This window comes from Sturnira hondurensis, unplaced genomic scaffold (genome assembly GCF_014824575.4).
Source record: "Sturnira hondurensis isolate 20B ecotype Veracruz unplaced genomic scaffold, ASM1482457v3 Scaffold0017418, whole genome shotgun sequence".
NCBI classification, from domain to species: domain Eukaryota; kingdom Metazoa; phylum Chordata; class Mammalia; order Chiroptera; family Phyllostomidae; genus Sturnira; species Sturnira hondurensis.
Genome location: NW_028090049.1, coordinates 285,381 through 307,201, shown reverse-complemented (window position 1 = coordinate 307,201; position 21,821 = coordinate 285,381). Strand labels below are relative to the sequence as shown.

Here is a 21,821-nt window from a genome sequence, read left to right as displayed (position 1 = left end):
CCTTTGCTTTCTTGGCTGCAAGTCTCACGGGGATCGCTTAGAGTTTGGAAGAAAAAAAAATCCCTCGAAAAGGAGGTTTGAGTGGACAGGCAACCAGAAGGACACTCTGGCTTCTTAGTTTTGAGGGGTTTTTATCTACTTTCCACAGGCGGGAATTTTAGGGGATGTCTCAGAGCAATGCTCAATAGAATATTCATTAGCTTTTCCAAGTGCCTTTTCAGGTTCATGGTTTCTGCTGTTTGGTCAGTGCCAGGGCAAGGGGTCCAAATCACGTGACCAGCAATATGCCAGGTGAGGAAAGGTCACACTGGGGTCAATATTTGGCACACGTTTTCCTCAATACTGGGTACCCAGGGATTAGAGCCCTTGTGATCTTCTGCACCTGGTTGTCAATTGCCGGGCCAGTTTGTTCAGCAACCTGTCTCAGTTTGCCAGTTTCACTTGCCAAGGAATTTTGCTAGCTTCTTAGTAACATACCTCAAAAAGAGAAATTATAAAAACAGTATGACTGATCGTTCAAAAGTCATCATATACACATTTAGCACTTATTAACACTTATAGTCAGGCTATATATGTAAGGTTTGAGAAAAGCCCAAAGAACAAGTATAATTATTATTATGACTAATAATAGCAGACTGGTCAAGCCCAACTAATGAGGTTTGACATCAATTTGCAGGTATACAGGCCTTGTTGATGTCTTGGGATAGCTGTCTATCTCGGATGTCAGTGCCGACTCATCCCTGAGAAGTCTGTGAGTGCTGCAGGCGGAGGGAGGTGTCAGAGGCAACAGCAGATTTGCATTGGTGGTCGGGTGCCCGACAAACTACCTCCCCATGAATTTGGAGGTCTTTCAATGACCCCTTTACAGTGGGCAAAATAAGCCATGCTCTTTGAAGTCTGCCTCTCCTGAGAGCACAGTTGAGAAATAAATGTCACTAATTTTTCACCCCCTCTAAGCTGGTTAATAAGTTCTTGATAATAATGCAGAATGTCTTCTTGCAGTGAGGTTGATTCATATTACCTGTTGTAGACCGCTCTGCCTGGCTTTAGGAATTGTGTCTGTACCCCTTGTGGCTAAGGGCAAGGGACGACCTTTGGAATGTGAGCTGCAGGAGACAAAGCTTGTCTCTGATAGCAAATGCTGCCTCAGTTTCCTCTCCCTGCCCCCAAAGCTTGGTAGGAAGTCAACGACGGGTAAGACCCCTCATAGTGGGGGGGCAACCTAAGCCAGACCCGATCACTTGGGAGGCCTTCATGGAAGGACTTGGGGGGCTGCAACAAAGAATAATGGACACCCCCCCCCCGGCTTTGTCAAAGCCCAAGTCCCCATGTTCTCTGGGAGAAGTGCTTCCTGGCTCTAATCCCCTTAAGCCTGAATACCTGATGGGGAGAGGTGCAGCTCCTTGCCTTGCTAGAGCGTGTCCTGGGAAAAAATCTGGCACAACACAGACTTCCTGATAAACCTGTGAAATCTTCTCTGCTAAGAGTGCTTTCATTCATATGATAAAGGTCCGAGAGGAAATGAGTGTCTCTCAAAGTTTCTGCAACTCTCTTCCTGACAGACAGACACTGACTCAGACTCTAAAGCCCTCAGATATCTTTGAAATGTTATCTATTGTTTGATCCTTGCTGCGCTGTATTCCTGTGTACTACAACCCAGTAAAAGGCTATGGAGAAAGGTGCTTGGGGCCTTTTTCTCCTCATAGAAAGTGGCCGCTGCTGGCCTTTGTCTCCCCTGAGAAACTGGCCACAGCTCACTTCTCATCCCCAAACATATCTCAGCATGTCTCAGCCACATTCACTTTCCTCCTCCGTGGCACTCGGGAGGACTCACGAGAGAAGTTGCTCCCACACTTACCCTCATCTAGATGCATAGGGTGACCAGTGATTATTTAATAAGGAGAAAAGCTATGTGCTTAATAGCTAAAGTAGATTTCAGACTGAGGAACACTATAAGGAGAGCTTTGGGGATAGGAAGATTTAAAGCTTCTGAAAATTTACCTAGTTTTGTTTTACTTGTACCATTTTTATATTCCAATAATACAGAGAACTGAGGTGATAGACACAATAAATATACTGCAGAATAGGCCAAATATTACCAATAAACTGCATTATTTACCTAGTGAAATGAGTCCATCAGTTGCTGTAACTCAGAAAGAATTTCCCAACTGGGATTAATTTTTCTGAAAAATTCACTTTCCATTAAGGCTGTGGCTCTTCTTCAAGGAAATGCCTCAATCTAGTGAGAAAAACATACAAATTATAACTAACACGTATTTGTTTTCTTGAGATGGTGGCATTTGCATAAAACTCCATTGCCATACCTGAAATGAATCTAAAAGAAGTGGGAAATGTTCTTGAGACCCATGGAATGATTTTTCCAGGGTTGTGTTGATGTTACAGGAGAAACCCAGTTCTTCTTGCCAACACAGTAAAGAATTACAGATCAGCAAGTCTGTTAGTGTCCAAGCAAAGTTTATTAGTCATACGTTCTCATGGAGGAGAACAGGTCTAGCTAAGGTGGGTTTTAAAAGACATAGGTTCAGGGCAGAGTGAGGTAAGGCCTTGGTCTTTTGTCTTGGGGACTTAAAGAGTTGTGGAATGTGGTGAAAAAATTACATATTGATTGACAGATAAAGGTGGTGCCAGCTTTCCTGGGGGGATGTGACTACCCAAACTTAGGTATGTGTAGGGTAGTCCAAATCCTTATCTTGCTCCAGACCCTATTTGTTCACCTTATTGTAAAACATATGTGACAGGAAGCACCTAATTAAAGTTGAGGCCATTATCCAAAGGTATTTATGGGTTCTTTCTGTAAACACTAGGAGCCCCTCATTAAACAGATAGTGGCCAGAGGTAGGCAATTAACCAGAGTGGTTCTATTGATTTCTTCTTTGGGCACTGTGGACCCTCTCCCTTCTCCTGAAGTTTCAAACTTCTACCTAACACTTATACAGATAGACCATCTGCTATTACACTTCACAAGCAACAACAGGAGAAGGTTTCCAGTAATATTGTTTATTTCATAGCGCAATCTTCTTAGGATCCTGATGGGTTAGCTCATGTACATGTTAAAGTATGGGTGAATGAGTCCCTGTAGATAAGATTGATTTCTGAATGAAATTATATTGGTTTTTCTGGGTCAGAATTTTCCTTTTTAGTTGCCATATCTTTTTTTATATCTCTGCAGCTGTTCATTTGAATTGTAAAAGAGAGTCTTTCTTTTTTACTTAAAAAATTAATTATTTTTAGAGAAAGGGAAAGGGAAGGAGAGAAACATTAATGTGTGGTTGCCTCTTGTGCACCCCCTACCAGGGGTGGGGGAACCTAGACTACAACCCGGGCATGTGCCCTGACTGGAAATTGAACCAGCGAACCTTTGGTTCGCAGGCCCATGCTCAATCCACTGAGCTATACCAGCCAGGGCTTGAATTGTAAAAGAGAGTATTTTATTGATTTCATAGGAAGCAAGGATCATTCTGATGTCCAGACAACTAGGCTGTTTAATGCTACTTGCCTAGCTACAACAGGAACTAAATGATTTCCTTTTGCTTTCATGGTGGCAGCTTTAGAATGTTCTGGAATTTGGGTAATTTCCAGTTGTTTAAGTTTCTGTACGACTTTGAATAATTCTGAAACCTCTTTTTTATTCTTTATGTGCTGCCCTGAGAAAGTTGAGAAGACCCAGTCCTTCCACAACATGCTACAGTTGTGAGTTACACCAAGGGCATAACTACTATTAGTGCAAATATTGGCTATTTCATTTTAGGCCAGTTGGCAAGCCCAAGGTGGGACAATTAATTCAGCTAGTTGGGCAGACCTCAGTCAGATAAGTAAGACCTTTCAGTTATGTTCACCATGGAGACTATTACGTATCTAACTCAGTAACATCCCCGATTTCCATTTCACAGATCCATCCACAAACCAGTTAGTGTTAACATGATCAAAAAGTTTCCTGTAAACCATCTCCAGGAACAAGAAGGTCGTCAGTGGGGAAAACACAACTGTGGATGTGTTTGTCTTGCCAAGAAGGTACCAACGTTGCTGTGTTAATACTGTTCTATCAAGTAAAGGAAATATTAGGCACAGAAAGCAAGATCCCACCGACTAACAGAAGTGTCGAGTGTGATGAGAAGTAAGTGGAGATCCAACTCTAGGAGGAACATGAGCGAAGCAGAGCTCACACTGTCTATTCTGTTTCTCCGCACGCTGCGTCTGCAGGAGAGATGGCTGTCGTGCAAGAAGAGAGCCATTTCACAGCTGAGGGTAAGTCTCTAGACATATCCCATAAGTCTAGGACAGTTCTTCTGTTTTGCATTACAGCTTCCAAGGCACTTCTTTCATTTTTTTTTTGTATAAAAAGTTAGAAAGTTTATAATTACAGTATCCCAGAGTGGGAGCTTTAAATAATTCTTTAGAGATTTTATAGCTTGATTCCCTCCTGAGTTCTACTGAATTGGATCAGGTCAATTTGACTTTAATAGGACAGATTGAGACTGGGCCATTAGTGAAATATTTAGAAACCAATGGAGACAGCATCCAGGCGTGAACCCAGGAATCCTCTAAGCTGCTTTCTTGTTTTGGGAAGAGGAGAAAGTAGAAGTCCTCTGAGTCTTTCAGGGTTCATCAGCAGCCCATCTTTACTTATAAGGTAATTTACTTGAGGTAAGCAAAACTGAAACATATCTTTTGAGACCACATGTCATTTTGTAGCTAGCTGTGGTAATGGGTAAGTTGTGTCCTTCAGGGAGACTTATAATGTCCTAGAGCATAAAAGTAAATCATCCACTTATTGGATTAGAGTGGAGTCTTTAGAAAAGGTAACATTATCTACATAAGTTTGAATATATGGAGGAAATAGGTGGGACCTTCTTTATATCCTTGGAACATTTAGCCCAAGTCAATTGGTGATCTTCCCAGGTGAAGGCAAAGACTGTCTTTTTCTCCTGGAATACTGAAAAAGGCACCACATACATCTATTACTGAAAAAATGGTAGGCGTCCACAAGAATGGTTGATAATAAAGTGACTTAGAACTGCAGAATGTCTGGGAATAACCATTGTTTATTTACAACTCTGAGATTTTTTTTCCTGAGTTCTGTTAGTCTTTCTAGCTAATTGGAAAACCTGAGTGGGTCATGGGCACCCCCAAATTTGTGGTTGACGGTGAAGAAATGTGAGCAGCCTGGGCATCCCATTTGTGATTGCCATCGGAAGTGGGGCAGGCTCGTGTGACTGAGCCTTGAATCTGTGGAGTCTGTACGCACTTTGGGTGGTTAGCGTCAGAACTGAATTGAATTGTATGATGCCCCATTGGAGAATTGGTTGTTGATGGAAGAAAAAAAAATCCATCATCTCGTATTAAAGAACAACCTGGCATCCCTGTTCGGTGTGGCTCAGTGGATTGAGTGCTGGCCTGCAAACCAAAGGGTTGCCAGTTTGATTACCAGTCAGGACACATGCCTGGGTTGTGGGCCAGGTGCCCAGTAGGGGGCGTGTGAGAGGGAAGCACACATTGATGTTTCTCTTCCTCTCTTTCTCTCTCGCTTCCCCTCTGTCTAAAATAAATACAATCTATTTTTTAAAAAAATAAAGAGCAACCTGGTGTGGGGAAAACAAATAAAGAACAACCTATATGTGATGTTAAAAGTGATTATAATAATGTGTGTGATCTGCCTATATTAGGTGCTCAGGGAGTTTGAGAAGACTTCATGTTCATGCCCCATTTTCTCTAACACCTCTCATCCCTTGAGCGACTGCCTTCAGCCTTTTTCCTCCTCTTTGTTCTCATAGAGCAAGGCCTGAGGCAGTGTAGCTCATCCCAGAAGCAAGGGAGGTACAGGCCTGTCCATATGGACCTTGTTGTCCACCCTGAAGTAAAATTCTTTCACTCAATGACTAGGCAGCAAAACAATGACACTAGGTATCAGTTGGGAAAAGGAAACATATATTTTAAAGGTACTAAAACCAGGGGCAACTGCATCCAGACTCGTGCTGCCTGTCACCACTCAGTGAAAAAGCAGAGAGATGGGGATTGGATGATAATGGCACTTTTATTAACATCAGAGGCCAGCAGTCTGAGAAAATGTGGGGGGGGAAAACCTAACCTTGAGCTTTCAGAAGCAAGTTTATATAGTGACAGCCCTAGGTAGGCCTAGGAGAAATGGAAAATCACCAGAGAGAAAAACAGTACAGTGGGAAACTATAGCCTGGGAAACTGCCTGCACACCCTGCCTGCTGACCCTGCCCAGGACAAACAGATGCCCAGCTAAGATTGGGGTCTGGGGTCGGCCTATCCGGCGTAACAGGATGCAGCTTTAACTTGAGCCTGACAAGATGCATTAAGAACAATGGTCAGCAGAAACAGCACCCAGCATCCAGCTCTACTCAATCAGACTGACACCCCAATTAGTTACCCTTGGTGGGGTTTTGCGCTTGAAAACCCTGCCCTAAGAACAACCGAGCAAGTCTTAACCTCCCTTGGTTGGCCCCACTTTTCCCTCTTACTCCCCACTAATAAACCCTGCTCCTTAGCTCACTGCACCTGTCTGGTTTCTTGAGCGACTCCAACCTAACATACAGGAGAAACAGGAAGGAGGGGGAGGGTCCTATGGGGAGAGCAGATAGGCTGTTTCTCTTGGGAGGGGGAGCTGGAAGGGGAGTCTTGCCACTTCCTCCTGAGCTGGCTCCCTTGGTTCCTATGTTACCTCTTTTGTAGACATTAGGGTTCTTGTCTTCCCTGGATTCCTATGGTTTACGGCCAAGGAGGCTATGTATTCTCAGGGTAGAAAAGGCAAGTGTAGACCATTGGCTCTCAAGTGTCCTTGGTTAGGAGACATAAGGTCTTGCAATTCACCAGCTGGCTGTAAAGTGCTCCAACTTGTGGGCCTTGTTTAATTTTCTTGTCTCAGTTTCCCCATCCCACTTGCTCAGGAATTTTCCTAGCTTCTTACTATCCTGTTTCAGCGACAATGAAAAAAGAAAGGGAAACTGATGCCCAAAGACCCAAACTCCCCAGTGGTTTACATTTAGGGTCTTTTAAGAAGACCCTAAAATATGANAGATGGGGGTTGGATGATAATGGCACTTTTATTAACATCAGAGGCCGGCAGTCTGAGAAAATGTGGGGGGGGAAAACCTAACCTTGAGCTTTCAGAAGCAAGTTTATATAGTGACAGCCCTAGGTAGGCCTAGGAGAAATGGAAAATCACCAGAGAGAAAAACAGTACAGTGGGAAACTATAGCCTGGGAAACTGCCTGCACACCCTGCCTGCTGACCCTGCCCAGGACAAACAGATGCCCAGCTAAGATTGGGGTCTGGGGTCGGCCTATCCGGCGTAACAGGATGCAGCTTTAACTTGAGCCTGACAAGATGCATTAAGAACAATGGTCAGCAGAAACAGCACCCAGCATCCAGCTCTACTCAATCAGACTGACACCCCAATTAGTTACCCTTGGTGGGGTTTTGCGCTTGAAAACCCTGCCCTAAGAACAACCGAGCAAGTCTTAACCTCCCTTGGTTGGCCCCACTTTTCCCTCTTACTCCCTACTAATAAACCCTGCTCCTTAGCTCACTGCACCTGTCTGGTTTCTTGAGCGACTCCAACCTAACATACAGGAGAAACAGGAAGGAGGGGGAGGGTCCTATGGGGAGAGCAGATAGGCTGTTTCTCTTGGGAGGGGGAGCTGGAAGGGGAGTCTTGCCACTTCCTCCTGAGCTGGCTCCCTTGGTTCCTATGTTACCTCTTTTGTAGACATTAGGGTTCTTGTCTTCCCTGGATTCCTATGGTTTACGGCCAAGGAGGCTATGTATTCTCAGGGTAGAAAAGGCAAGTGTAGACCATTGGCTCTCAAGTGTCCTTGGTTAGGAGACATAAGGTCTTGCAATTCACCAGCTGGCTGTAAAGTGCTCCAACTTGTGGGCCTTGTTTAATTTTCTTGTCTCAGTTTCCCCATCCCACTTGCTCAGGAATTTTCCTAGCTTCTTACTATCCTGTTTCAGCGACAATGAAAAAAGAAAGGGAAACTGATGCCCAAAGACCCAAACTCCCCAGTGGTTTACATTTAGGGTCTTTTAAGAAGACCCTAAAATATGATTAGAGGGTTCAGGGTCTTGGTCTTTGAGGACTGGTCATTTATGATGCAAATTTTCATGACCTTAATTTAATTAATTTTTTTCTGTGACATCATCCTGTCTGGGATCTTTGGTTATTAGAGTCCAGAGGTCTTTCTGGTTGCAGACAACCCAAAGTTCTGCAACCCATTTTGAAACTGTCTTGGTGACGTTGAAACCAGAAAAGACAACAGTGTTCGGGCTGCCTGTCACTACCAAACCCAGTGAGCAATGACAGTGACTGAATCTTTGTGAGCACTTTGTGAGCACTCTATTCAGATGGCCAGTGATCTGAGAAGATGGTGGGTTTATACCCTAACAGACCATCTTGTCTTTTCTTTCCAGGCCAATGTTTTTACAGCAGGGAACAAACAAGGTTTGGTGACAAATGTTGCACTGCAACATTCCTGTCCTGGGCAGTTAGCTGTTCCGGGGGGAGGGTGGTCATCTGTCTCCCCCTGGAACACAAAGGCCTGGATGCCTCCACTTGCCCCCAGGCAGTGATCTTTAGCAGTGCCCCAGGAGATTGGCTGTTTTCCCAGAGGCCGGGATGGGCCTTATCTGTAGTTTCTGAAACAAAGGCTTTAACATATGCATTACTTACTAGGCTAATAACTTTTTACCTTAGCCTAAAATTTTCCGACTCTTCAGTCCTCTATCAATGTTTCCTTAAGAGCAGAAAACGGATCTACTAATCTACTAAACGATTAGTAGATCTACCTCCTCTTCTTGGGCAATGTATCACTTGCAACCTGCTTTGCCGACAAGTTTCAAAGCTTCGGGCCAATCTACATTTCTTCCTGTCACATCTTCCAGGTCTTTTTTTATTCATTATTTTTTAAAAATCAATTTTAGAAAGAGAAAGAGGAAGGAAGAAAGAGAATGAAAGAGAAAAACACTGATTTGTGTTATCACTATGCATGCGTTCATTGGTTGTTTCCGGTATGTTCCCTGACATGACAGCCAGCTATGAAAACAAAACACCTTTTTTCTTCCATCTTTTTCAAATTCCTTTACCTAATCTAATTATCAAATTAAGAGAGACAGATTAAAAATAAGACAATGTACAAACTAAATTGTATAAATGAATATTCTGGTAATAATAATAGAGTCCCAAATAAGTATCAAGTAATTGAAGCTTAATTATTATTTTGAAGCTATTGGGAGAAAAGACTATTGTGGTTTGAGGTTTCAAAAGACAAAAAGAAAATCCATTCACATGGATTTGCCAAAGATAAACGTTTGCTCCACATTTTCATGTGAATGCCTCCTGGAGCTAATCCTACCTTTAAATTCTTTCTAGCAGTTAAGGGGGAAGGTTGAAAGGGTTTCTCTTCCAGTCATTTTTCCCCAATGACCAACCAAATTCAACACTCCAGAGGACACAGCTGGGCAGCAAATCTGCTCATCTCTACAGCATAGCCACTATGACTCTTTGGCAGGTTTAGTAAGTCTCACTGAGAGCTCAGGTCTAGTGCAACTAGTCATTTCATTAAAGTCATTGAGCACCTAAATCATTACCAAGCAAGATAAAATACTGAAAAAAGTTATATTTATCTAAATATATTGACTTTTTCTTTTTATTGCAGAAAAATGAAAAATACATTTGAATCTGCTAATAACATTTTTTTGGCTTTTTTTTTTTTTAGTGCAGGGGCAGCTTCCTTCCAAGAGCAGTTCAGGGCTGCAAATTTTCCTGAGCCCCTGGGGTCAGGGATGTCCTAAAAGAAGATCTTCCTGGGCCGTGAGGGGTTTAAGGAAAGGACGAGGTCAGACCCCACATGGCCAACCTCTGGACACCCTCTGCAGGGACATCTGGGTGTCCAGGAATTCCTGTGGCTTAGTGGGGTGAAAGCCATTACCTGGAGGCCAGGGATTGGGGGTTGCTGGTCCAAGAGGGCAAAATATTTAGGTGCTGGTACAGGCATGAAGTTTGGGGGTTCAATTCTGGCATGACACAGCCTGGACTGCTGTCCACATGAGCAGGTGTGCCTGGGTGCATCTTTCTCTAATGATGATGGAACCTCATGTGAAGAGATATGTTGTCCTGTATGAGCCCCTCTGTTGATGAGTCTCAGTCCAGGAGATCCCTGTCCCTACTGAAGACTCATGTCCTTAATTCATACAGTTGCTCTTCTGGAGGTGCCAAAGAGTTGAAGTGGACTAGGGTCTTTAGATGGGAGTAGAATCTGCCTTGAGACTTCCCCTTCACTCTAGGTTGTACCTTGTCTCGGGGTCTCAGCTTGAGACTTATGCTCTCTGATCCCTTCTCCTCCCACCTCTGAGCAGGACAGTGTGGGCAGATTGCTTGGTATCAAGTGCATTTTGTCTCAGTGTTACCACCTACATGTGAGTTTTTCTGCCCATTTTTGTTCTTTTTTTTTTTTTTTACCATTTTTGTTCTTGATGTCAGAGTGCAGGTGCAATCCACATGTTCTCCTGGAGAAGGGACAATACTCAAATCCCTGTGAGCTCACCACATGCTCCCACCAGTCATCACATGGCTACTGCCCATCCTCTGAGTTCTCGGTGGTGTCACCTACACTGTGGAGATGGTACAACTGAGAGCAGCCAGAGGTGGGATCTGGTGTAGAATATGACTTTAAATCAACAATAATGACAAGGTTACATCACATTTTTGAGCATTTATTGACTCAGTGCAAGTCTTATAAGGACTTCACAACTTCACAACAAATTTATTGGTCTCGGTCTTTGACGTTCAAAATTGTATACAGAGTTTAATGACATAGAGGAGGAAAAGAGGGTCACTCCCATACTACATAAAGAACGAGGGGCTCACTTTTATAGAAACTGAAGTCATTGAAGACTTCACAATGGTAAAAACCCTCATCCTTCCTCCTGACAGGGTTAATAATGAGGGCTGTGTTGTGCTTGGCCAGCTCCATCGTCTTTCTGAGCGCCAGTCTCCTGCCATTAAAAAACCACTCAATGGAGGTCGCATCTGTGCTACAGGTCAAGATCACAAAGTCCACATTTTCTCTGGCGCTGGTTTTTGTAGCTAAAAGAATGGGCTTTCTCACAGTCTCTGTGGAGAAATAAAAGATGTAAATTATTGGGAGTGGGCTTGGGACCCTGGGTTACGCTGCTTCCTCAAATATCTCAGCCCCTCACGATCTACAGTAAGCTCTGTAAAAATCACCAGAGGGTGATCCTGACCTCCACAAAAGGATGATTTTCTTTGTCCAGGTGGCAATGTGTAGGGAAAGGGCTGCACCTCCTCTCTGACCCCAGATTGCCCCAGGGTGACCCCTGACTTGTTCCCACAGATGTCTCTGCAGTATCAGCACAGGAAACCCCTTCCCAGTCCATGTGTCTTATAACTTCACCATCATGTAGAATTTTCTCCTCATGAGTTTTGTTGATCTTTCCCTAGAACTTTCTCCTTCTTCAAAACATATCGGCTCCACCTCCTCATGTAAACTTTTGTGTTCGTTGGGGAAAGCAGGCTTGCTACCTATCTCTGGGGCCTAGGGAACTTTACAGTAAGGTGGAAGGCACTTACCTCTTATTAAATAATTCACCAGGCAATAAAGATGGCCCGATGCGCTCTTCATGACTTTGTACCTGGAGAAGTTCTATCTAATGGATTTCTCATTCTGAATGAAACTATATTTCCTGCCTACAGATTGAATGTCATGGTGTATTAAATCCCCAGAGAGATATACTTATGGTTTTAACAAAAGACAGAGACTATGAATAAAAGAATGCTACTAGGCCTTGGAAAGGCCATACATGAAAGCCCCCAGGTAACACAATACTCAATGGAGAAAGACCAAAAATGTTATGAAGATTGTGCAATACAGAGATGCGGTTTTCCCCACTTATTCAACACAGTAGTGAAATTCCTGGCCAGACAATTAGAAAAGAAGATGAAATAAGAGGTATCCAAATTGGAAAGAAAAAAATTTTTCTCTTAAAACAACAGAATCTTATATGTAATAAACCATAAAGATTCTGCCCCCTACATACAAAAACCTGTCAGAACTAATAAATAAGGTACAGCTGCAGGAGACAAAATCAACACTCAGCATCATTTCAATTTCTTTGCAACAATAATGAACAAATTCAAAATGTAATTAAGAAAATGGGTTCATTTACAACAGCATCAGAAAAAGATGGAATATTTAGAAACAAACTTAAACAAGGAGGTGAAGTATTTATACACTAAAAATCACCAAATATTTATTTTAAAAAGTAAAGAAAAAACAAACATATTGCAGTTACCCATGGATTGAAAGGCCTCCAATTATCTACATATGTGATATAATCTTTATCAAAATCCATATGATTTTTGTGCAGAAATAGAAAAATTTATTCTAGAGTTAATGTGGAACTTCAAAGGAACTCTAAGTAGTTACAAAGACTTTTGAAAAATAAACTGAAATTGGTGGTCTCACATTTCTTAACTTCAAAGCTCAGTATATAGATAAAGTGACCAAATTAATATTACACTGGTGTAAAAACTCCTATTCACCAAAAGACACCGTCAATGGTTTTGACAAAGAACCAGGACTGTTCAATGGATAAAAGACAGTCTTCTCAACAATGGTGTTGAACAGCAATGGCCACAAGCAAATAAATGAAGTGGGCTGTTGTCTTATACTGTCAATAAAATTTAAGTAAAGATGTATCAAATCCTAAAGGTAAAGCTTAATGCTATAAAAACTCTTAGAAAAAATAGAGGGGAAAGAATTATGACATTGGATTTGGCAATTATTTCTTGAATATGGACTAACAATATGGGTAAAAAATAGATAAATTGAAATCTGTCAAATGAAAAACTACTGTTCATCAAAGAATACAACTAACAGAGTGAGAGGTGACCTCTGAAAATGGGAGAAAGAAACTTTGCAAATCATATATAAGATGAGGATGAGAGTTACTATCCAGAATACACGAAGGACTCCTACGATTCCACAGCAACAAGAAAAGCAAATAACCTAATTTAAAATGGGCAAATCACTTGAATAAACATTTCTTTAGAGAAAAAAATACAAATGGCCAATGAAAATATGCTCAACATCTCAAAATTAGAAAACTCTTCTCTCAACATTAGAAAACTCTCCGGGTTGAACATGTTGCCTGCCATGCCTGGCTAAACAGAAGTGTTTCTTGCCAGCAGCACAGCCCTCCGTCACCCAGCTGAGGTGAATTTCTATGAGGCACCACTTCCCAAGGCATCCCGGAGACTGAAGTTCAAGCACAAATAACACATGGGGACTAGGGGCAAGCCGGTGGTCAGTTAATGACTCAGGCCCCTAGGCCAAGAGGTGGGTTAGGACTTCCCAAGTGATAGTGACTGACATGAGCCAGTGAGTCAGTAAATGATAGAGCAGAGTCCAAGCAATGAGCTAGAAATAAGTGAAGAGTACAGGCAGCAGCTGACTGTGGCAGCAGAACCCTGGGCTCTGTCCTTGGTCATTAAAGCTGTTCTCCCTCTGCTGAGGGCAGGTGAGGACGTGTGCAAGTGCAGAGGGGGTGAGGAGCGGCAAGAGGAGTACCCAAATTTCTAAAATTCTTGCCCTTTGTGGACCGTTTGTGTTTGGTGGTTACAAGGTAGAAATTTAGAAAGAATTTGAAATTCTTCCATTTGTGGACATTATTATTAATACCCCAGGGTCTAAGACCAATTGCAGGAAGAAATGTTTTTCTAAAGATCAGCAGAAAGTTTCTTTGAGACGTGAGTCTCAGCCCCTGGAGGGAGAAGAAGCCTGCCTCATGTGGCCAAAATTCCAAGGACTCTGCATCCAGGTTCCAGACTTTGAAAAGATTGTGGATCCTTCCTTCCCTCCTTCCTTCCTTCCTTCTTTCCTTCCTTCCTTCTTTCCTTCCTTCCTTCTTTCCTTCCTTCCTTCCTTCTTTCCTTCCTTCCTTCCTTCCTCCTATCATCATTTATTTTTTTCCTCATTCATCAAAATCAACTTAGTGTCACACATTGGTCCCTGAGCTGGTTGCAGGTATGGAGTGAGGAGCAAGAAGGCAAAGTCCTTCCCTTCATACCCAGTTCGAGTGACACCAACACATCAGGAAGCAAAGAAGTGATTGCAAGTCCAGGGCAGGGAGGTGTGAATGGGCCACCTGAGGGGGAGGCCTGGGCGTTCCCAGCACTGACTCTGATTTTTACTGTAGGTACTTTGGTTCTAGAGTAAAAACAGGTTAATTTTTTATTTGCCGTCACTTTCAAAATCAGAATCTATCCTTCTGTGCTAAGGACACATACAAAGACAAAATGTGAACCAATGGTTGGTTTAGGGATCCACAGATACGTACTAAGGCTCCTGGGGTGGAGGAGAGGACAAGGCTGCAGCTGAAGACAAACCTCGAGTGACTCTGATCAGTTGGTCTGTGTGACTGCTCTAGTGACTGTATCTCCCTGTGTCTCAGTTTACCCTCACTGAAGAAGATTAAATATTTGGCTGCCAGGTTGTCAGTGTACTAACTGTAAAATATTTACAGTACCTGACCCGAATCTTGGGGTAGAAAAATTGCTTAGCCAAGAGGCATCTGTTACTGATCGATGCCCAGAGAGAATCCTCTGGGCTGATCCCTGGTAAATGAGGAGCTGCCAGGAGCATCTTTTCTCCTCTGTTTCTCCCTGGGGACACTGACCTTCCTCGAGAGTTTCCTAAGTCCCCCAGAATGGTTGGCTGATGATCCAGGAACCTTGTCTAACTGCGCTCTCCACGCCCAAGCTCTACCCTGCTCAGATGTAGGTGGACAGGCCGCAAAAAAAGGGAATTTATTTATTTTAAAATGTGCGTTTACTTTTGCATGTTTAAACTTCAGTCGTCTTCAATGTACTCCCCGTATGATGCAATGTACCTGTTGAGACAATATTTCCACTGCTCAAAACAGTTTATGAACTCATCAATTTTAATGCCTTGTAGCACTTCTGCCATTTTTTTGTTGTTTCACCTCTTCCACACCGACAAAATATTTCCCTTTGAGGACTTTTTTCACCCAGGGAAACAAACAAAAATTCACTCAGGGTAAGATCAAGCAAACAGGAAAGGTGAGGCATGGGGTGGTCGTGTCATTTTTGGTCAAAAACTGCTTAACAGTCAGTGCAGTGTGGGCAGGTGCACTTGGAACTCATCCATCATAAAATGAGCAAACGCATTGAAAGAGGCTTCACAAAAATTAACGGAAGCCTAACACAGCCTCTCACAGCAATGCCAGCTGGTGCACTGATACAGGTGGGTTCCTAGAACACTCACCTAATGAGGGAAGCCTGTACTACAAAGGGTCCACACTCCAGAAGATAATTTCAGATTTTGGGGGTCACTCCTCATAGCTCTTGGGGCTCAGCCCAGGCTGCTGACCAGCTCAAGTGACTTGACTCGGGCAACCAAGAAACCATTGCTCCAAGGCAGCCCTTCCCAGGAGTACAAACCCAACCTGACTCATGCTCCCAAAGGTCTCTAGATTTAAAAGCCCTCAGACAGGAGTCTAGGGAGAAGCTGCTCACAGAGAGCTTCTCTGTGAGGAATCCAGGAAGCTCAACATGTCAGGTCCTGACCAAGCCCTTCAGCATCTTTCTCAGGGCCACAGGGTAAATCCCAGGGCCCTGGACTGAGACTGGTCTCCCTCTACTGAATTCCTCCCGTCAGACTGGTCCCTTTGTCTGCAGTGATTGTTTCCAGGACTAGAATCCGGGAAAAGTTCTCTGATCTTAATTAATTTGTCTCAACTGTGTGTGTCCCACATTAAATGCCCAAATTCAATCTAGGACACAATGCAGAGGGGATGAAGGCTGAGTCACAGGCTGTCAGTTGTGTGTGTGAAGCAGAGTTCACCCCACCCAACACCCAGAGGTCAAAGGGCAATCACTCACGGTATACGTGAAGCCTTCCGAATCCTGTTTCAACCTTTCCTTCTTGAGGGAAGGCAACTACAGTGAAGTCTCCAGTGTCGTTCAGAGTGACGTCCTCTAACAGCAAGGATCCATCGAAGATCACTTTCTCTCGACCAGTGTACGCAGGCCCATTTGTATATTTTCTTAGGTGCATTACGGTGAATGCAATAAGACAACCAGAGTTCTCCCCTACTCCCTTGTACCACATAAAGGCTCTAGTATTGTCAGGCTTATTGAGGATGTTTAGAATCACATCCTTCCCTTCAGGAACATTGGTTGACACAACAGTGAGCTGGGAAGTGGAGGGCGGGCTCCAGAAAATTAAGAGTGAGACTAGGAAGGAAGAGAGAAATTGATCATTATTGAAATCTATGTGCTAGGACGGAGAGATGAGGCCCTGGATCCTGAGCATTTCTCCTGATCCCTCCCATTTGGTCTGTGTGTGTGTGTGTGTGTGTGTGTGCGTGCGCGCGCGTGTCCTGTGGTCAAGGTCAGCAGCACGGCCACCATTATTTCAGCACTTTTGAACTGTTTATTTGTTTATTTTTTAATTTATTTTTAGACAGAAGGTAATGGGGGAGGAAGAGAGGACTAGAAACATCAGTACGAGAGGGAAACATCTATCACTTGCCTCTCAAACACTCCCTGACCTGGGACTGATCCCATGACTCCTCTCTTTGTGGGGTGATGCGCACCAACTGAGTCCCACTGGTCATGGCTGAACCTATTATTTCTTGTTTTTAGTACTGTTCTCAGGTGTCTCCCTGGCTCACACCTTCACTACCCTCAGATCTTTGCTGACACTCAGGGGCATCGTTGGGAAACACCTTTGCTGAGCACCTCCACTAAAGAGCCCATGTTCACACATTCCAACCTGTCCCTGCTCTGTCCTTTCATGGAAACTGTAGGCACCTGACATCACATCTAGATTTCTTCTTGTTTATCTGTAGAACGTGAGCTCCAAGCAGGCAGGGGCTTGTCTGATCCTGTTGTAACCCAAGTGCCCAAACAGGCTGCAAGTGCCTATAGATGAATGAAAAGGGTCCTGCACTTTTCGGAGTGTATGTGCTCATTTCTGAGGTTGGTGGCAAGGACGACGCTTCATGCCTTGTTAAGGGTTTTTCTGCTGTCACCTGACATGAATCGTTATTATTATCATCAGTTTTCACAGTTCAGTGCTCAGTGAGGAATAGGTTAAAAACAAACAGCAATCAAGGTTTTTCTTCCCTTCATTCACCAGTTTCGGATCATGAGGTTTTCCTGTTGCTGAGCCCCCTCCCTCATCCTGCTCTGCCCCCCTGTCCTCTCCCGTCACGTCCCAACAGAAGCCCTCCCCTGCCTTTCAGTGCACTGGTCTCCCCATTAGATCCCAGACGGTCTCTGTCTCCTGTTCTTCTCTCCACCCCAGACACGGTCCCCTCCTTACCAGCCAGCAGTATCCCTTGCCAGGCAACAAGTCCTCTGAGGTTATGGGCTGAGGGAAACTTCATGGCGCCTGCAGTCTTCTGCCTCTCCCTTTTTGAAAAGACCTTGAGGTCCAGTAAGGCTCACAGACACCTTTGTCGGGACTGGTGAAATCTGCTCTTTGCCCTATTCCTTGTCCTTTTCATACCCTCAGCATCCCCTGGGGCAAGACCACTTCCCAGGTCACATGGGCCAGGAATAGGATTGGTGTCCAAAAAAACACCTCACCCTTTCCTCCCCTCAATCCTGCCACTCCTATCCCTAACTTACAGTTTACTGTTTTTCTATATTTCCGTTTCCTGGGAACTGCTGGGGCCTCTTAACACACACACACACACACACACACACACACACAGTGTTTAAAAAATGACAAGCCTGGGGTGTCCAGGTCCAAGACACTCCCCTGCCAGCTTCCAGGAGGAGCTCCTTGTCTCCAAGATGTCAAAAGAGAGGCCTGGTGAGAGTTCTCCTGAAGCTCTAAGTGAAGGGCTCTGGCCTAAAAAGCTGCTCCCAAAAATGCTGTGTGTCCCGCCATCGCAGGAGTGGGTCGTTGCATCCAAGTCATCTGTGTCCCTGTCTGTCATCTGCTCTGAGATCCCCACAGGCCCAGGACCTGGAGCAACTCCACATGGAGACTCACAAGGGGACCCTGTGGGTTCCTCTGTTAGGGTGGGGGAGGCCCCCATGGGACCTGCCCAACTCAGCCACTCTGAGATGGAAACCCACAGAGTCTGGGTCCTCCTGTCCCCTCCCGCACCAGGAGTTCCATTTGCTCCTCAGGACACCATAGGCAGGTCAGATGTCTTCTGGGGTCACAAGCAGGTGTCCCAGAGATCAGGTATCTTGGGGATAAAGAGTCATCCCCTAATTCCTTTCAGGTCAGAGTGTGCTCCCTCCTCCCCTGCTAGTACGTCTGCTTGGGTTGGAGGATCCAGAGTTCCTGCCCACTCAGGTCTCAGTGAGAAGAGGAAAGACACAGGCTGCTGCCATGACCCTGGGGGTGTCGCTCGGAAGGTGATATGGAAAGCTGTGATTTTCAAGAATGAAAGGAAGTCTGACCCTTGCTGTTAGCAGGCCCCTGTCCTCACTCTTGACTGTACAAGGGGTAAAGACCCAACCCTGGGACATCACTGGGCACTTAGTGGCCTCCTCCTCCTATGCTGACACCAATGCCTTTGTGTCTATTAAAAACATGCTCTTAGTGACATGGGAAAAGCAGGCCTTGGTGCTGACTGTCACTACCAAAACCAGTAATGGACTACCAAAAATGGATGGGACTCTGTATGTCGCTGTGGTATTTTAGGCCATTGGTGATCTTCCCAGGAGAGGGCAAAGAGATATTTACTGTTTCTCTTTCCTGAAATGCTGGAAAAGGCACTACATAAATCTATTACTAAAAAATATTGATGTCTACAAGAATGGCTGTTAATAAGACACCACGTGGACTTAGAACTACAGGATGACTGGCAATAACTATCTTGTTTATAGATATGAGATTCTATACAAATCTCCATCCTTTTCCATTTGGTTTTTTTTTTTTTTGTACTGGAAAAAAAAAGCATTAGAGGTGCTTGTACATGAAATCATACGTTTCCCTTTTAAGTAATGAGGGAAGCATTACTTAAAACATTTTCCCTTTTAATCTCGTGCAATAAGCATAATTCCAGCTCCTCTATGGGGTGTTAAAGGATATTGATGCATATTAAGCAGAAGCAAAGTATTATCAATAGCTATTTTAATAGAAATGGCTGACTTGATCTTGCCAATATCTGTACTGGAAAAGGCCCAAAGTTTCTTTGGAATGTCCTGCACTAAATGTCTAGTCTCAAGATGATTTTCCTCTCATGAAGGTTTTTTTAAAGTCATTATTTTCCAAATGTGTTCAGTATTTGATTCTTTTATATCTAAATACATTTCGCTCTTCTTGAAACAGGATATGGAGGCATCCTGGGTTTCAAGAAAATCTCTTTCGATCAGGTGAATTGGGGCTGATTTGACCAGTAAAAGTGCATGTTGCCTTGTAACATGCCCTAGTTGGAAGGGGACAAGTTCTCCTTTAAAAATAGTCATTGGCTGATGAGATACCTCTACCATGTTCTGAAAGAAAAAACAACTTTGTTGGGAATGGCTAAGAACAGATAAAGTAGCCCCAGTACCTACAAGGGCCTCGGGAATTTCCCCCTTTTTGTTTATTTTCATTGTGGCTAAAGTATTAGTAAGGATGATGGAGAAACTCAAGTTGGAAAGTTTGGGTTTTAGGTAATAGTTAATAAGCCTCATAGTTAATACATGTAAAAAGCGGTTGTTTCAGGAACTAAAGGTACAGCCCACCCTGACTCCAGGAGACCACAAACAGTTACACCTTTGTACGTCAGAAGAGACCATAGCAATCAAGGTGGTATCTGAACCATTGTGTTCCAGGGAGACGTCCCACTGTGCAGGACATAGATAAAGAGAATCACCCAGGACACAGGACACAGTTAGAAAATCACCAGTCAGCAGATGAAAGGACATTAGGGGAACTGCCAGACTGCAGCTTCTATCTGATTAATCTCTTTCCTGAATTTCAGATACACTTTTTTTCCCCTTGAATTCCAAATCCCTTACCTACACCTTTTCCTCCTCATAAAAAGGCTGACATGAGAGGAAATGTAAGATTGTCTGTTAGGGTACATAACCCTCCATCTTCTCAGATCGCCAGCCACCTGAATAAAGCACCCATAAAGATTCACACCCTGTCTCTGTTTATTGGGTCTGGTATGTGACAGGCAGGACGAATGCCGACTTTTCTGGTTTCAAACCCTAGTTAGTAAGTCTATTGTATTGTTTCCACAAACCAGTAGATAGATTAATTAGAGAAAGTCATGGAAACCTTCAGGTACCTTTCTTAATTCTGTTTTAGTGTTGTTAATCAACCAGTGATTAGTAAAGGGAGAGAGAAAGCGAATTACACATTAAACTCAACAAACTGGGAAGCTGAATCACACACCAAGTGTGCTTCATCAGGAAGCCACCGCATTCCATGAAGTGTGATTTATTTTTCAAAAAAATCATAGCTCTTATATGCTTATGCATACACTTCAAAAGGCAACCGTGTCTTCTGCCCTCAGAACTTAATCCTCCAGGTAGGCAGAAAAATGTTCCACGATGTACGTCAAGAGCCTGGCACCAGGTCCATGTGGAGAGGAGACAGAGAAGGGGAAATCCTCCACTAAGCACACACAGCAGGTGTGTGCCACAGAACCCTCGAGGCATGCATAGCAAAGCCAAAATGGTAACACAAAGTGGTGAAGCCCATCCTGGGAAAATCTGAAAAAGAACCAGACCAGACAGAGAGTGCGGAACATCCCTTCCCAACACCTAAAAAAATAATCACCAGTACCACCACATCTGCAGACCAGGAAACACAAGGAACGCACAGATACAAAAGCCAGTTCCCCTTTGTCTGAGACCAGTTTTTCTGGTTCTCTATTCTAAGTATAATTGACCCTTGGTCCTCCTAGGACCTTCTAATTTCCAATTAAGGTAAGTACGCCATTCAATCAGTTGAATGTTTGAGCTGGATTTTTAAATTTTGCATGCAAAAAATGACTGAGGCACCAAAGAGCTACATTTTGGCCATTTGTAGTTGATAGCCCTTTAGTTAAATCTTCCCATTTTTGTAAGTATTTGCAAGTAAAGCCTTCCTGCCTCAGCCTAAGTTTTTTTAATCCTTAACCCTTAGATTTACATTGAGAATTTTTTTAAAAACAAAGCAAGAAAGGTCAGTCTCTTACCTTAAAATATGAGGGGGTCCAGAATTTTTTTAAAAACTCAAGCTAATTGGATGCAAAGCAGGGAGCCAATAAGAGCATAATGGGTCCCCATTGGTACCTAAAACAAATATGGATAAGCAAGGTCGTTCTTGGGGCATTCCTCTCAGGTGTCCCACCACTCTCCCATGATAGGAGAGTCTGAGTAACTGCAAGTGAACCAGCTAGGCCGCATGAGCTCAGAAAAGAAGCTCTCAACTCTGAGTCCCCAGATGTAACCAGACAGGGGGCCTGGCCCTGAGAAATCTGCCTAGGGCCAGCCAGTAGTGTCAGGCGTTCGGACTTTGTGCAGGAAAGATTTCACAAGGTGAGTCCAGTTGACTACCAGAGTACATTTATTAAAGCTCAGGATAGAAGAAGCAAGAGAAAAGATATAAGGGGGAATGCTTTTGCTCAGTGGGAAGTCAGAGAAAAGAGGTTCTTGGGGACAGTTTCAGGGGTTAGCCTGGGATGAGCCGCCACTGCCCATCGCTCTTCTGGATGCAGGTCTCGTGGGGACCTTTGGAGTTTAGGAGATGAGTAGCTATGGGAGGAAATGGGAAAATGAGACGGAGGGA

General features: G+C 43.8%; 1 protein-coding gene across 1 annotated transcript; it reads right to left on the bottom strand.

Moving 5' to 3' along the window:
- Nucleotides 1–10,877: 10,877 nt before the first annotated feature.
- Nucleotides 10,878–17,478, bottom strand: LOC119002127 (carcinoembryonic antigen-related cell adhesion molecule 21-like). The gene is made up of 3 exons (XM_037067798.1): nucleotides 17,415–17,478; nucleotides 15,968–16,321; nucleotides 10,878–11,158 (listed from the first exon to the last, which is right to left on the bottom strand). Exons 1-3 carry the CDS (start codon nucleotides 17,476–17,478, stop codon nucleotides 10,878–10,880), a joined length of 699 nt encoding a protein of 232 aa, XP_036923693.1.
- Nucleotides 17,479–21,821: the final 4,343 nt, after the last annotated feature.